Source organism: Ranitomeya variabilis, chromosome 1, assembly GCF_051348905.1.
Source record: "Ranitomeya variabilis isolate aRanVar5 chromosome 1, aRanVar5.hap1, whole genome shotgun sequence".
Taxonomy (NCBI): Eukaryota; Metazoa; Chordata; class Amphibia; order Anura; family Dendrobatidae; genus Ranitomeya; species Ranitomeya variabilis.
The window spans coordinates 549899395-549916638 of NC_135232.1; the positions used below are offsets into that span (position 1 = coordinate 549899395).

General features: G+C 45.7%; 1 protein-coding gene across 1 annotated transcript in view; it reads left to right on the forward strand.

Annotated features, from left to right (window-relative positions):
- PYGO2 (pygopus family PHD finger 2) overlaps positions 1-10300 on the forward strand; it is a 28634-nt gene extending 18334 nt beyond the window's left edge. Inside the window, exon 3 of the mRNA XM_077255590.1 lies at positions 8797-10300. Coding sequence (XP_077111705.1) covers positions 8797-9855 — 1059 coding nt within the window. The 3' untranslated portion in view covers positions 9856-10300. The remainder of the gene's footprint in view (positions 1-8796) is intronic.
- Positions 10301-17244: the final 6944 nt, after the last annotated feature.

The window sequence follows — 17244 nt, forward strand, 5'->3', positions numbered from 1 at the left end:
CAAGTGAACCAATGATTTTTACCTCTATATTTTTAACTAGCTGTTTCCAGCCAGCTAACGCTCGGCATGCTCATTGCTATCTAATTAACGCTGCTAGTGATTAAACTAAAGTAAATAATGACAACATTCAATAGCACTTACGCAGGTGGTAAATTAACTTAAAATGAAGTTAATAACAATAATAATTAAAAATCAGAATAATACTAATACATTTTAATCACAGTGTAAAATGAAAAGCAAACTGGATTCGTGTGGTAATGTGGGAACAGAGCCTCGTGTGGTAATGTGTGGGGACGCTGCCTCATGTGGTAATGTGTGAGGACGGAGCCTCGTGTGGTAATGTGTGGGGACAGAGCCTCGTGTGGTAATGTGGAGGGACGGAGCCTCGTGTGGTAATGTGTGAGGACAGAGCCTCGTATGGTAATGTGTGGGGACAGAGCCTCGTGTGGTAATGTGTGAGGACAGAGCCTCGTATGGTAATGAGTGGGGACTATGTGTGGTAATGTGGTGGGGGGCGGGATTATGTGTGGTAATGTGGTGGGGGGCGGGACTATGTGGTAATGTGGTGGGGGGCGGGATTATGTGGTAATGTGGGGGCGGGATTATTTGTGATAATGTGGTGGGGGCGGGATTATGTGTGGTAATGTGGGGGGGCGGGATTGTGTGTGGTAATGTGGTGGGGGCAGGATTGTGTGTGGTAATGTGAGGGCGGGATTGTGTGTGGTAATGTGGTGGGTGGGCGGGATTGTTTGTGGTAATGTGGGTGGGCGGGATTGTGTTTGGTAATGTGGTGGGGGGCGGAATTGTGTGTGGTGATGTGCGGATTGTGTGTGGTAATGTGGTGGGGGCGGGATTGTGTGTAATAATGGGGTGGGGGGCGGGATTATGTGTGGTGATGTGTAGGGGGTGGAGCTACTGTGCAGGAAGCGGGATTAGCGAGTAATGCCTCTTACATATATAGACCTAGATGGTGGCCGATTCTAACGCATCGGGTATTCTAGAATATGTATGCGTAGTGTATAGCACAGCCCACGTAGTATATTGCGCAGCCCACGTAGTATATTGCACAGCCCACGCAGTACATTGCGCAACCCAGGCAGTACATTGCGCAGCCCACGCAGTACATTGCGCAGCCCACGCATTACATTGCGCAGGCCACACAGTACATTGCGCAGGCCACGCCGTACATTGCGCAGGCCATGCAGTACATTGCGCAGGCCACGCAGTACATTGCGCAGGCCACGAAGTACATTGCGCAGGCCACGCAGTACATTGCGCAGCCCACGCAGTACATTGCGCAGCCCACGCAGTACATTGCGCAGCCCACGTAGTACATTGCGCAGCCCACGTAGTACATTGCGCAGCCCACGTTGTATATTGCGCAGCCCACGTTGTATATTGCGCAGCCCACGTAGTATATTGCCCAGCCACGTACTATATAGCACAGCCCATGTAGTATATAGCACAGCCCATGTAGTATATTGCCCAGCCCATGTAGTATATTGCCCAGCCACGTAGTATACAGCACAGCCCATGTAGTATATTGCCCAGCCACGTAGTATATTGCCAAGCCCACGTAGTATATTGCGCAGCCCACGTAGTATATTGCCCAGCCCATGTAGTATATTGCCCAGCAACGTAGTATATAGCACAGAGCCACGTAGTATATTGCGCAGCCACGTAGTATATTGCCCAGCCCATGTAGTATATTGCCCAGCCCACGTTGTATATAGCAATGTGGGCATCATATCCCTGTTAAAAAAAAGAAAATAAAAAATAGTTATATACTCACCTTCCGGAGCCCCCGGATCCAAGCGAAGTGGTTACCGACGCTGCTCGTGCGCTCCGGTCTCAAGAGTGCATTGCGGTCTCGCGAGATCGCAGCATGGACCGGTTACCGGAGTGTCGCGAGCGGGAAAGGCCTGTTGTCGATCAGGGGGCTGACGGAAGGTGAGTATATAACGATTTTTTATTTTTTTAATTATTTTTAACATTAGATCGTTTTACTATTCATGCTGCATAGGTAGCATGAATAGTAAAAAGTTGGTCACACAGGGTTAATAGTGGTAACGAAGTGCATTACACCGCGGCATAACGCAGTCCGTTACCGCTGCCATTAACCCTGTGTGAGGGCAGACTGGAGGGGAGTACGGAGCGGGCACTGACTGCGGGGAGGAAGGAGCGGCAATTTTTCCGCCGGACTGTGCCCGTCGCTGATTGGTCGTGGCTGTTTTGCCATGACCAATCAGCGACTTGGGTTCCATGACAGACAGAGGCCGTGACCAATGGATATCCGTGACAGAAAGAAAGACAGACAGAAGGACAGACGGAAGTGACCCATAGACAATTATATAGTAGATTCTTTTGAGGTTTTGTTATTTGGTAATAGTGTGTCAGAAAATGCAAAATGTGAAGAAAAAAAATTCTAGATTTTTTTAATTATTATTATTGATTTTCAAAGTTCGGAAAAAGTGTGAATTTTGGTGTTGCCTGCCTTTACATTTCTCCTCATAGAAAAAAAGATAGAGAAACAAAATAAACACCATTATTCTACTCAGAACTGTACAGGCTTTCACCAGATATGTCACAAGAGTATCTTTGTTAATATTTTACCCATGCGAACGGAAATGCAAAATTTTAAAACGCATTTCCGAAAAAACGTTTAATTTCAAAATGTCAAAAACTACTGCCTGTGTCTGCTATGCTCCTAGCCACATCTGTACCAAAATACAAGTTGGGATCGTGATGGGATCATATTTTTAAAAATAAAACTTTTACAGTGTCAATTTGAAAATCTTGAATTCAGATCTGTTCAGCCTGTGGTCTAAAAGTGTGGGGTCTATATTTACCAAATAATCCATGATTGTTAGATATTACTGTATTATTTTATTATGTTACAGCTTAGAAGCTGGAGAGGATAGAGGAGTAAGCTTTGTTAGGGCTAAGAATGAGCAGGGGTAGATAGTGAATGCAGAGCAGATGACCGGCCGGCAGCTCGAGCCTCTAGAGGCCATATTCAGACCCAATCTTACCACCCAGGCAACTCCTCAAATGGAGGGAGAAAAATATTCTTAACATCCAGTTCATGTATTGTGCAAACCAGGACTACGAAGCGGAGGAGAGTTTCTGAAAACATCGATTACAGGAAGCAGAACCCATCACAGGGACTCGGCAATACCACACTCTCATCCCATGTAGGGAAACAGAAATAAAAACAAGGGTTTTTTCATTCAGCAAAGACAGTGAAGTCCATGAAGTGGTAGAAGGCGGCACAAGATCGGCAATGGATGACATAACTGGTGATGTGACCTGTGAATATGATCAGCGCTGGCGGCTACTGGACTCTCCAAAGATTGTGAAAATGAAGAAGTAGCAGTGACTTTTCTGCACCTTCTGGTCTAGCAACATCCTTTGTGTATCCAAGAAAACCAGACATTATAAAAGTGAACAAAAATCAGATATTAACTCGGGTGGAGCCGAGCACCATGACAGGCCGCACATACTGTGACACAACAGGAAACGGCCATTGCTAGTAAGCGCATATGGACAAGATGACATTTCACCCACTAGAAGGGACACATTGATGATAAAAGGCCAGTGTAAAAACCTTCTATTAATTGTTTGATTAGTTCATATTTTATAGAACGAGGATTTAACTACTGTACTATTCTTCTTAAACACTTCATATATGACATGTTTAGTGAGATAATAGAAAACAAATGGTTACATGTATAAATAGGTGGTAAAAATATTGGTTCTTTTAATCTGGTTTTTAACATATAATTAGGATCAGACTGTATTAAGAAAATCACACGAGGATATGATCACCTTTTTTCTTTTGGCTGGCTCAGCATTTTCAACCTGAATGCATTGAACAAGTTGTGGTATGATGATTAAGATGTATTTATTCTGGCACTTCAGTAGTTGTTTTTTGTGTTTCTTTATTGTTGCATATAAATGTTGAATTCAGTAAGTTGTAATTTGAAAAGAAAAAAGGAAGAAACTCACAAACATAAAATCAGATGATTCAAGGCTTAAAAAAAATAAAAATGTCATAGGTCCCAAGTTGAATCCCTGTACAAATATAAACAAGAACACAGGTAACACACATGCATGTTTTCACAATTTTAAAGCATAAGTTTTTTTCTCAATTGCGCATCATAATTTTGAATTTCATTTCTCCAAAACAAAATATAAAGAAACATAATCTTGTGACATATCAAATGAAAGCCGATACCGTTCTGAGAAAAATGATGCCTCTCCCACCTCTTTATCTTAATTCTAGCCCGAGATATGATAAAAAATGTAAAGCCATACAAGGCCAAAATCCGCGCTTTTTCAAAACTTTAGAAATCTGTAAAAAATAACTGAAGAAAAAAATTCAAAACTTTTAATTTGTAATTAACTAAAGTTGTACTTTATAAAAACAAAAAATAAAAAAAATCTAAAGACGTCAGGTAAAAAAATATTCATATTTGGATCACTTGATATGGAATGACCCGATACTGGAGGAGATGATGATGATACACGAGGTGTGTGATACTGGAGGAGATGATACACGGGACTGGAGGAGACGATGATACACCGGGTGTGTGATACTGGAGGAGAGCATGATGATACACGGGGTGTGTGATACTGGAGGAGATGATTCGCGGGGTGTATGATACTGGAGGAGATGATGATGATACACTGGGTGTGTGATACTGGAAGAGATGATGATGATACACGAGGTGTGTGATACTGGAGGAGATGATACACGGGACTGGAGGAGATGATACACGGGGTGTGTGATACTGGAGGAGAGCATGATGATACACGGGGTGTGTGATACTGGAGGAGAGCATGATGATACGCGGGGTGTGTGATACTGGAGGAGATGATGATGATACACTGGGTGTGTGATACTGGAAGAGATGATGATGATACACACGGTGTGTGATAGTGGAGGAGATGATACACGGGGTGTGTGATACTAGAGATGATACACAGGGTGTGTGATACTGGAGGAGATGATACACGGGGTGTGTGATACTGGAGATGATTATTATGATACATGGGGTGTGTGATACTAGAGGAGATGATGGTGCACGGTGTTTTGTTTGTAGTGGAGATGGTGATGATGATACACGGGGTGTGTGATAATGGAGGAGATGATGGTACACGGGGTGCGATAGTGGAAGAGATGATGGTACACGGGGTGTGATACAGGAGGAGAGATGATGATACTGGAGGAGATAAGGATACACTGGGTGTGTGTTACTGGAGGAGATGATGATGATACACGGGGTGTGTGATAATGGAGGAGATGATGATACACTGGGTGTGTGATACTGGAGGAGATGATGATACACAGTTGTGTGATACTGGAGGTTAGGATAATGATACACAGGGTGTGTGATACCGGAGGAGATGATGATGATACACAGGGTGTGTGATAGTGGAGGAGATGATACACGGGGTGTGTGATACTAGAGATGATACACGGGGTGTGTGATACTGGAGGAGATGATGATGATACACAGGGTGTGTGATAGTGGAGGAGATGATACACGGGGTGTGTGATACTAGAGATGATACACGGGGTGTGTGATACCGGAGGAGATGATGATGATACACAGGGTGTGTGATAGTGGAGGAGATGATACACGGGGTGTGTGATACTGGAGGAGATGATGATGATACACAGGGTGTGTGATAGTGGAGGAGATGATACACGGGGTGTGTGATACTAGAGATGATACACGGGGTGTGTGATACCGGAGGAGATGATGATGATACACAGGGTGTGTGATAGTGGAGGAGATGATACACGGGGTGTGTGATACTAGAGATGATACACGGGGTGTATGATACTGGAGGAGATGGTACACGGGGTGTGTGATACTGGAGGAGATGATCATACACGGGATGTGTGATATTGGAGGATATGTTAATGATACACGGTGTGTGATGGAGATGATGATACACTGGGTGTGTGATACAGGAGGTTATGATACTGGAGGAGATGATGATACATGGGGTGTGATACTGCAGGAGATGATACACGAGGTGTGTGATACTGGAGATGATGATACACGGGGTGTGTTACTGGAAGAGAGCATGATGATACACGGGGTGTGTGATACTAGAGGAGATGATACGCGGGTGTGTGATACTGGAGGACATGATAATGATACACGAGGTGTGATACTGGTGGAGATGATGATACACTGGGTGTGTGATACTGGAGGAGATGACACATGGGGTGTGATACTGGAGTATATGATGATGATGATGATACACGGTATGACGGTATGTGATTTTGGAGATGATGATACACTGGGTGTGTGATCCTGGAGGAGATGATGGTACATGGGGTGTGACACTGGAGGAGATGATGATACTGGAGGAGATAATGATACACTGGGTGTGTGTTACTGGAGGAGATGATGATGCACAGGGTGTGTGATACTGGAGCATATGATGATACACTAGGTGTGTGATACTGGAGGAGATGATGATGATACACGGGATGTGTGATACTGGAGGAGATGATGATACACGGGGTGTGATACGGGAGGAGATAATGATGGTACACGGGGTGTGTGATACTGGAGGAGAGGATACACAAGGTGTGTGATACTGGGGGAGATGATGGCACATGTGGTGTGTGATACTGGAGGAGATGATGATACACGAGGTGTGTGATACTGGAGGAGATGATGATACACGGGGGTGTGTGATACTGGGGGAGATGGTACACGGGGTGTGTGATACTGGAGGAGATGATGATGATACACTGGGTGTGTGATACTGGAAGTGATGATGATGAAAGACGGGGTGTGTGATACTGGAGATGATACACGGGGTGTGTGATACTGGAGGAGATGATACACGGGGTGTGTGATACTGGAGGAGAGCATGATGATACACGGGGTGTGATACTGGAGGAGATGATACGCGGGGTGTGATACTGGAGGAGATGATGATGATACACTGGGTGTGTGTTACTGGAGGAGATGATGATGATGATACACGGGGTGTGTGATAGTGGAGGAGATGATGATACACAGGTGTGTGATACTGGAGGTTAGGATAATGATACACGGTGTGTGATACTGGAGGAGATGATGATGCACAGGGTGTGTGATAGTGGAGATGATACACAGGGTGTGTGATACTGGAGGAGATGATGATGCACAGGGTGTATGATAGTGGAGATGATACACAGGGTGTGTGATACTGGAGGAGATGATCATACACGGGGTTTGTGATACTGGAGGATATGGTAATGATACACGGTGTGTGATAGTGGAGATGATGATGATACACTGGGTGTGTGATACTGGAGGAGATGGTGATACACTGGGTGTGTGATACCGAAGGATATGATGATGATACACACAGGGTGTGTGATACTGGAGGAGATGATGATGATACATGGGGTGTGTGATACTGGATACTGGAGGAGATGATGATACTGGAGGAGATAATGATACACTGGGTGTGTGTTACTGGAACAGACGATGATACAAGGGGTGCGTGATACTGGAGGAGATGTTGATACACGAGGTGTGTGATACTGGAGGAGATGATGATACACGGGGTGTGTAATAGTGGAGGAGATGATGGTACACGGGGTGTGTGATACTGGAGGAGATGATAGTGCACAGGGTGTGATACTGGAAGAGATGATGATACACGGGGTGTGTGCTACTGGATGAGATGATGACTCACGGAATGTGTGATACTGGAGGAGATGATGATATACGGGGTGTGATACTGGAGGAGATGATGAAACACTTGGTGTGTGTTACTGGAGGAGATGATGATGGTACATGGGGTGTGTGATACTGGAGGAGATGATGGTACACGGGGTGTGTGATACTGGAGGAGATGATATGTGGGGTGTGTGATACTGGAGGAGTTGATGGTAGACGTGGTGTGATACTGGAAGAGATGATGATGATGATGATACACAGGGTGTGTGATACTGGAGGAGATGATGACACACGGGATGTATGATACTGGAGGAGATGATGGTACACGGGGTGTGATGCTGAAGGAGATGATGAAACACTTGGTGTGTGTTACCAGAAATGATGATGATACACGGTGTGTGATACTGAAGGAGATGTTAGACGGGGTGTGTAGTACTGGAGATGATGATGATACAAGGGGTGTGTGATACTAGAGGAAATTATGATGATAAATGAGGTGTGTGATACTGGAGATGATGATACCTGGTTGTGATACTGGAGGAGGTGATGATGACACCTGGGGTGTGTGATACCGGAGGAGATGATGATGATACACTGGGTGTGTGATACTGGAGGAGATAATGATGGTACACGGGGTGTGTGATACTGGAGGAGATGATGATACACTGGGTGTGTGTTACTGGAGGAGATGATCATGATACACTGGGTGTGTGATACTGGAGGAGATGATGATGGTACACGGGGTGTGTGATACTGGAGCATATGATGATACACTGGGTGTGTGATACTGGAGGAGATGATGATACACGGGGTGTGTGAAACTGGAGGAGATGATGATACTCATTATGTGTGATTCCGGAGCAGATATGTGGTGTGATGCTATGGTGTTCGGGACGTGTTGTGTTTGGTATCGGCTTTGTCCCCATTCTATGACATGACAGGTGATGTGGTGGGAGAGGGTTGAAGCCTTCTTTTTCCTGTTAGTGCATGAGGTGTCCTCTAGGCGGTGCTCTACTCCTTCCAGTTGTGGTTATGGTCGGTGAATGTGACTTTCTCATGCCGTCACCTGCTCAGTGTGTCTTTTTGTCTTCTGCAGGGACCTGCGTACTCTCACCTTTCAGAGTTTGCCCCTCCGCCCACCCCAATGGTCGATCACCTGGTGGCATCTAATCCCTTTGAAGATGACTTTGGGGCTCCGAAGGTTACTGCTGCCCCCTCTCCCTTCATGAACAACCCGATGCCGTTTGGAAACTTCCGAATGCAGGGGGGCATGCCACACCAAGTACCGCCTGGTTATCCTGGGGGGCCGCAACCTATGAGACGTCAGCCCCCGCCCTTCCCTCCCAGTCAGATGGGCCCTGGATTTGGGATGTCGCAGAATCCTAATTATGTTCAATCGGGAAACATGAATTTTTCCAATCAGCCTTTCAATCAGGGCATGGGACAGAGCTTCAGCCCCCCGGCCGGGCAGATGATTCAGGGGCCGGTAGGAGGGTTTGGCCCTATGATGTCGCCCACAATGGGACAACCACCGCGAGGGGACATGGGCCCCGGCCCTGTACTAAACTCCCCTGGTGGACCTCCGTTCTCTCAGCGCTTTGGTTCTCCTGGACACCCATTTGGACAAGCTGCCATGCAGAGACCCAGCCTTCCTCCTAACAGCAGCCCCTTTTCTGGAGCAGATCAAACCTTCCCGCCTGGCGTGGAGGAGCACAGCAAAAGCGTTAACCCCCCGAGCAACAGCTTCAACCAGGAGCAGCACGTCGGCTCACCATCTGCTATTAATGGCAACCAGCAAAACTTTACCCCAAATTGCGCTCCCCGGGGAAACAGCAGCACTCCTGAAGTCAACAACATTCCCCCGCCAAGCAAACCCACTGGCAACTCTGGCCACCAGCCACCCCCCGGCCTGGTGTATCCGTGCGGAGCCTGTCGGAACGAGGTGAACGATGATCAGGATGCCATCTTGTGTGAGGCGTCCTGTCAGAAGTGGTTTCATCGTGAGTGCACAGGGATGACCGAAAGCGCCTACAGTCTGCTGACCCGCGAGTCCTCCGCCGTCTGGGCTTGCGACTATTGTCTGAAAACCAAGGACATCCAGTCTGTGTACATACGAGAACCTATGGGCCAGCTGGTGGCCGCCAATGATGGCTAACAGCCCCCGCTACTGACTCATGAACCCCCATTCTCTGAGTGGAGATACAATCGTGGTTTTATTCTCTACAGGTCAATGAGAGGTGCTCAAATTGTGTGCATCCAGGAGCCCCGAAAGTGCTGAACAGGGGGCAAAGTGTGCAGCTACATGACACATGTGGGGAAGTGCTGATGGCAGGGGGCCCTCATACCAGCACTTGTGGGGGCATCTGGGTCACTCCTTAGTACAGACGTGCTGTTGTCATAGCTTTGTGTGGCCTCCGGGTCGGCGCTGTGTGAGCCTCTCCTGTGCATGGTTTGCTCTGTTTTCTGTCATTCTACCTCATTGTAATAAGATACTACAGAAGACGCACGAGACCTGTGCTGAGCAGCCTCCTGTGTATCGGCGTGGCGCCACCACCGTGCTGCTGTCATATCATATGCACTTAATAAATCCACTGCCCGTGGTTTCCTCGCATTTATGAGCCAACGTCACGTCTCTGCCATTGCTATTGGAGGAGCAGGTCCTTAAAGGGATTCTTCATGTTGCTTTTCACTGTCAGGATTGACACAGGTGGGGGAGATTGTAGTGTACCATTGCGGCCTCCTGCAGCTGTATTTGCAGATCTATTATGCAGTGCAAGATGTCAAAAAACAGACTGGCAGGTGGACAGATACTGTCTGTGGGTGGGCACTAGAGTGCAGGAAGAGTTGTCATAGGGACAGCTGCATCTTCTATCACTGACTGCTCTTCCGTAATCATGGAGAGGTCTCTGGCTGCAGCTTTACTATAGAGAAGGGGCACCATGCAGCTCAACTGTGACCTCCATATGAGATGACATCCTGGGAGGGTTTAGATCTTGCATGCTGGGAGTTGTAGTTTTCTGACAGCTGGAGAGTGGTAGGTTGGAGAGCACTGCAGGGGCCGTGTACAGTACTCACCGGCCCATATTGTTCAGAGCTCAATGCACTAGGTTGTGGGTCAGTAGTGGTGGTCTTATCACCCTTAGTCAGGTGTACTGGAAATCTGGGGGCAGATATCACCCCATAACACAAGGATGGGGAATGATTTTCTGCCAAGTGCCAGTTGGATATTTATATCATTATACAGGGCTCACACAAAATTATCAACTTGAAATTTATCCTGTGATATTTGGTCAAACAATTACCCCTGCCCTAATGTGAGGGTGGTGCTGCTTCTTTTTGGTGCGACTGTGATGTTAGGTGGGATAGATAATGATGATGCTACTCACAGCTGCTTTTCCAGTTTTGTGTTGTTTTGGAGTGTAGTCGACTTTTTGTGATGAATTTCAAAAAGAACTTACAGCAGTAAGCTCTGGACACAGATGTAGATTACACTGCACATCTCACAGGGAAATCAATGCTCATATTACATTTACAGGCTGCAATCAGTGGGAGTCTGCTGTATATGCATCACATAGGAGATGCTGACACAGCTGTATATACATAGCATAAAAGCCAAAGTTCCTTCGTCAGGGGGTGGTTATAAATAAAGACATATTTTAACCTGAATTTAGCCTGTATACCTCCTGGCGGTCTCATGTTCTGTATTACTATGGCTTTGGTGTCTTCTCTGTAGTGGTTCCCACTAAATAACTTTCACAGCACACCATTACTACCTGTATATTATTAGTATATATACTATTTTTAGATAATTTATATCTATGGATAAGTTTCAGGTGTTCTGTGTTTCTAAACATATATTACATAGAAGACACTGAAACAGCTGTATATACATGACATAGGAGACGTCGGGACTGCAGTCTATACAACACGTAGGAGACGCCTGAACTGCCTTCTATGCATTATGTAGGTGATGCCGGGAATGCCGTCTATACATCACATTGGAGACATACAGACTGCCATATAGACATCACTGGTAACACTGATGTGGAGACACGAGGGTCAGTGGGTACTATTATTATTATTACTCGGCTCTGGGCTGTCTTTAGCGAAACCGCAGGGACTGGGGCTCATCCCACTCTATGCCCGTACTCCTCTGTGGGCAGAACACTACTCAGATACCACACTCTGATGAGAATTTATTGGATCACCAACAGCTGTAAGCATATCTCTAATTCCCAGCAAGTACCCAAGATGGTGCAAATGACATGCGTCTCACCCTTCCGCTATCTTGCCGGGGTCATGCAGATCCAACCATTGTTACCTTTTGGTCAAGAGAACACACCTCTGCTGCCTCCAATCATCCAGACAATTACACAATTGTCTGATAAATGATGGAAGAGACTGAGGCTGCTTCCATTACTAGGCCAGTATTTGGGAAACTAAGAGTGAGTGTATGGTTTATACACCTCCGATTCCAGCGCATAAACTATATGTATATATATATTGTGAGGGGTTAACTCCCTTAGCTTCTTGCAAAGGTAAACCCAGGTATGCCTCTTGTGGTAAATCACCTGCTGGTTTATTAAAGAACAGCGTAAACCATAGCAGGGTTGAACAAAGTAAACGTGGCCTAATGACAAAACAAAGATAAAGTTCAATAGAGTCCTTTTTCCTGCAGGATTCACCCGCAGGGAACCACTAAAGTCCTCAGCTCCTCATGTAGCCACGTCTGGAGATTTTTCTCCCCAACCACAATCGATGTGAATACTTTTCTGCCCAATGATGACAAAATTATTCTCGGAGTGATACCTTTATTGGCTAACCAGAAAATAATATGTTTGCATATATGACTTGGCTTATCTTTTGGAGGCATCACCCACCCCCCACCTCATGAACAAATGTCCTACTGTAGTATCCCTTATATGTTGTGACTTTTTCTTATTAATTTATTTGTAATCCCACCTGAAGAAGGAACCTCTGCACTCTGAAAGCTTGAAACATATATTATTTTCTGGTTAGCCGATAAAGGTAACACTCCGAGAATACTTTTGTCATCATTGGGCAGAAAAGTATTCACATCGATTTTTCTGGCTAACACGGTACCCCAGTATCATTTTTATTGTACATCACTCCCCAACCACACAAACAGAAATCAAAACATTTAACTCTCCAGCCACTGCCTTGAGGTGGAGATATGGTGAGTAGGTGTCCCGTCCAACTCTGATCCCGTCCTTTATCATGGCTGATTAACCCCTTCAGCACATAGCATGCTGGAGAGAGACATGGGTTTCTAGATCACGGAAGAAAGCTATGTTCGTGACACATATCTCCCCTCGTATACAGCGCCAGTGACTCTGTCACAATATATATACAGAACAGACCAAAAGTTTGGACAAACCTCTTTTAAAGATTCTTCTGTATTTTAATGACTATGAAAATTGTACATTCACACTGAAGGCATCAAAACTATGAATTAACACGTGGAATTATATACTTACCGTATTTTCCGCTTTGTAAGACGCACTTTATTTCCCCCAAATTTGGGGGAGAAATGGGGGTGCATCTTACAAAGCAGATATACCGCTTACTGTTACAGGCTGGGATGAGGGGGTGTCCGCCGCGCGGTTGTCCGCTGCCGCCCGCAACCACTGCCGCGGTTGTCCGCTGCTGCACCAGGTGATGCTGGAGGCTCCGGTGCTGCGGGGGGCTCTGGTGACATTTTGTGAAAGATCAGAGCCCCCCGGCAGTTCGTCCATGCTTTCCTGTATGACTGACTCCGGGAAAATGGCCGCCGGAATCTCGGGAGATGAGATTTCAGCGCTGAGATCTCGTCTCTCGAGATCTTGGTCCCAAGATCTCCATCTGCGCATGCGCCGCCTCCCGGTGGCCATTTTCCCGTAGTCCACCGCACAGGAAAGCATGGACGAACTGCCGGGGGCTCTGGCCTTTCACAAAATGTCGGCAGAGCCCCCCGCAGCACCGGAGACAGCCCTGCAGCACCGGAGACAGTCCTGCAGCATCGGAGCCCCCCTGCAGACCCCCTCATCCCAGCCTGCAGCACAGGAGCCCCCCTGCGGACCCCCTCATCCCAGCCTGCAGCACAGGAGCCCCCCTGCAGCACAGGAGCCCCCCTGCAGTACCCCTCACCCCAGCCTGCAGCATTGCTCCAATCCTGCCTCCAGCAAAGAACCTGGGACCCTGATCCACCGCAGCCACAACCCCTGGTAAGCAATAAGACGCATGGATTATAAGAAGCCCCACCAATTTATTAAAAAAAGTTTTTTCCTATTTTTCTCCTCAAAATTTGGGGTGCGTTTTATAATCCGGAGCGTCTTACAAAGCGAAAAATACGGTAACCCCTTCATGACCTTGGGATTTTCCGTGTTCGTTTTTCGCTCCCCTCCTTCTCAGAGCCATAACTTCATTTTTCCGTCAATATGGCCATGTGAGGGCTTATTTTTTGCGGGACGAGTTGTACTTTTGAACGACATTATTGGTTTTACCATGTCGTTTATTAGAAAATGGGAAAAAAATTCCAAGTGGGGTGAAATTGCAAAAATAGTGTAATCCCATGGTTGTTTGGCTTTTTTGCTAAAATGCTAATACTGACCTGCCATTATGATTCTCCAGGTCATTGCGAGTTCATAGACACCAAACATGTCTAGGTTCTTTTTTATCTAAGTGGTGAAAAAAAATTCCAAACTTTGCTAAAAAAAAAAAAAAATTGCGCCATTTTCTGATACCCGTAGTGTCTCCATTTTTCGGGGTCTGGGGTCGGAGGAGGGCTTATGTTTTGCGTGCCGAGCTGACAATTTTAATGATACCATTTTGGTGCAGATATGTTCTGATCGCCCGTTATTGCATTTTAATGCAATGTCGCATCGACCAAAAAAACGTAATTTTGGCGTTTAAATTTTTTTAATCGCTACGCCGTTTAGCGATCGGGTTAGTCCTTTTTTTTATTGATAGATTGGGTGATTCTGAACTCGGCGATACCAAATATGTGCATATTTGATTTTATTTTTATTGTTTTATTTTGAATGGAGCGAAAGGGGGTGATTTTAAACTTTTATTTTTTTTTTTTAATTTATTTCATTTTTTTTAAAAACATTTTTTTTACTGTGCCATGCTTCAATAGCCTCCATGGGAGGCTAGAAGCTGGCATAGCCTGATCGTCTCTGCTACATAGCAGCGATCATCAGATCTCCTATATAGCTTAATTATAAGCTTGCTATGAGCGCTGACCACAGGGTGGCGCTCACAGCAAGCCGGCATCAGCAACCATAGAGGTCTCAAGGAGACCTCTGGTTACTATGCTGACACATCGCTGACCCCCGATCATGTCACTGGGGTCGGCGATGAGCGCATTTCTGGCTGCGCGGCCGGAAGCGGTAGTTAAATGCCGCTGTCAGCATTTAACAGCGGAATTTAACTAGAAAATAGCTGCCGGTGGATCGCGATTCCACTCGCCGCTATTGCGCGCACATGTCAGCTGTTCAAAACAGCTGACATGTCACGGATATGATGTGGGCTCACCGCCGGAGCCCACATCAAAGCAGGGGATCTGACCTCGGACGTACTACCCTGTCCGAGGTCAGAAAGGGGTTAACAAAAAGTGTGAAACAACTGAAATTATGTCTTATATTCTAGCTTCTTCAAAGTAGCCACCTTTTGCTTTGATGACTGCTTTGCACACTCCTGGCATTCTCTTGATGAGGTTCAAGAGGTAGTCACCGGGAATGGTCTTCCAGCAGTCTTGAAGGAGTTCCCAGAGATGCTTAGCACTTGTTGGAACTTTTGCCTTCACTCTGCGGTCCAGCTCATCCCAAACCATCTCGTTTGGGTTCAGGTCTGGTGACTGTGGAGGCCGGGTCATCTGGCGTAGCACCCCATCACTCTCCTTCTTGGTCAAATAGCCCTTACACAGCCTGGAGGTGTGTTTGGGGTCATTGTGCTGTTGAAAAATACAGTTAGGTCCATATATATTTAGACAGACAACATTTTTCTAATTTTGGTTATAGACATTACCACAATGAATTTTAAACAAAACAATTCAGATGCAGTTGAAGTTCAGACTTTCAGCTTTCATTTGAGGGTATCCACATTAAAATTGGATGAAGGGTTTAGGAGTTTCAGCTCCTTAACATGTGCCACCCTGTTTTTAAAGGGACCAAAAGTAATTGGACAGATTCAATAATTTTAAATAAAATGTTCATTTTTAGTACTTGGTTGAAAACCCTTTGTTGGCAATGACTGCCTGAAGTCTTGAACTCATGGACATCACCAGACGTTGTTTCCTCCTTTTTGATGCTCTGCCAGGCCTTCACTGCGGTGGTTTTAAGTTGCTGTTTGTTTGTGGGCCTTTCTGTCTGAAGTTTAGTCTTTAACAAGTGAAATGCATGCTCAATTGGGTTGAGATCAGGTGACTGACTTGGCCATTCAAGAATATTCCACTTCTTTGCTTTAATAGACTCCTGGGTTGCTTTGGCTTTATGTTTTGGGTCATTGTCCATCTGTAGTATGAAGCGACGACCAATCAGTTTGGCTGCATCTGAGCACACAGTATGTCTCTGAATACCTCAGAAATCATTCGGCTGCTTCTGTCCTGTGTCACATCATCAATAAACACTAGTGACCCAGTGCCACTGGCAGCCATGCATGCCCAAGCCGTGTTTTACAGATGATGTGGTATGCTTTGGATCATGAGCTGTACCACGCCTTCGCCATAATTTTCTCTTTCCATCATTCTGGTAGAGGTTGATCTTGGTTTCATCTGCCAAAGAATGTTCTTCCAGAACTGTGCTGGCTTTTTTTAGATGTTTTTTAGCAAAGTCCAGTCTAGCCTTTTTATTCTTGATGCTTATGAGTGGCTTGCACCGTGCAGTGAACCTCTGTATTTTCTTTCATGCAGTCTTCTCTTTATGGGAGATTTGGATAGTGATACGCCAACCTCCTGGAGAGTGTTGTTCACTTGGTTGGCTGTTGTGAAGGGGTTTCTCTTCACCATGGAGATTATTCTCCGATCGTCCACCACTGTTGTCTTCCATGGGCTCCCAGGTCTTTTTGCATTGATGAGTTCACCTGTGCTTTCTTTCTTTCTCAGGATGTACCAAATTGTAGATTTTGCCACTCCTAATATTGGTGGTTTTTTTCTGTTTTCGCAGCTTAAGGATGGCTTGTTTCACCTGCATGGAGCACTCCTTTGACCGCATGTTTACTTCACAGCAAAACCTTCCAAATGCAAGCACCACACCTCAAATCAACTCCAGGCCTTTTATCTGCTTAATTGAGAATGACATAACGAAGGGATTGCCCACACCTGTCCATGAAATAACCTTGGAGTCAATTGTTCAATTACTTTTGGTCCCTTTAAAAACAAGGTGGCACATGTTAAGGAGCTGAAACTCCTAAACCCTTCATCCAATTTTAATGTGGATACCCTCAAATGAAAGTCTGAACTTCAACTGCATTTGAATTGTTTTGTTTAAAATTCATTGTCGTAATGTGTATAACCAAAATTAGAAAAATGTTGTCTCTGTACATA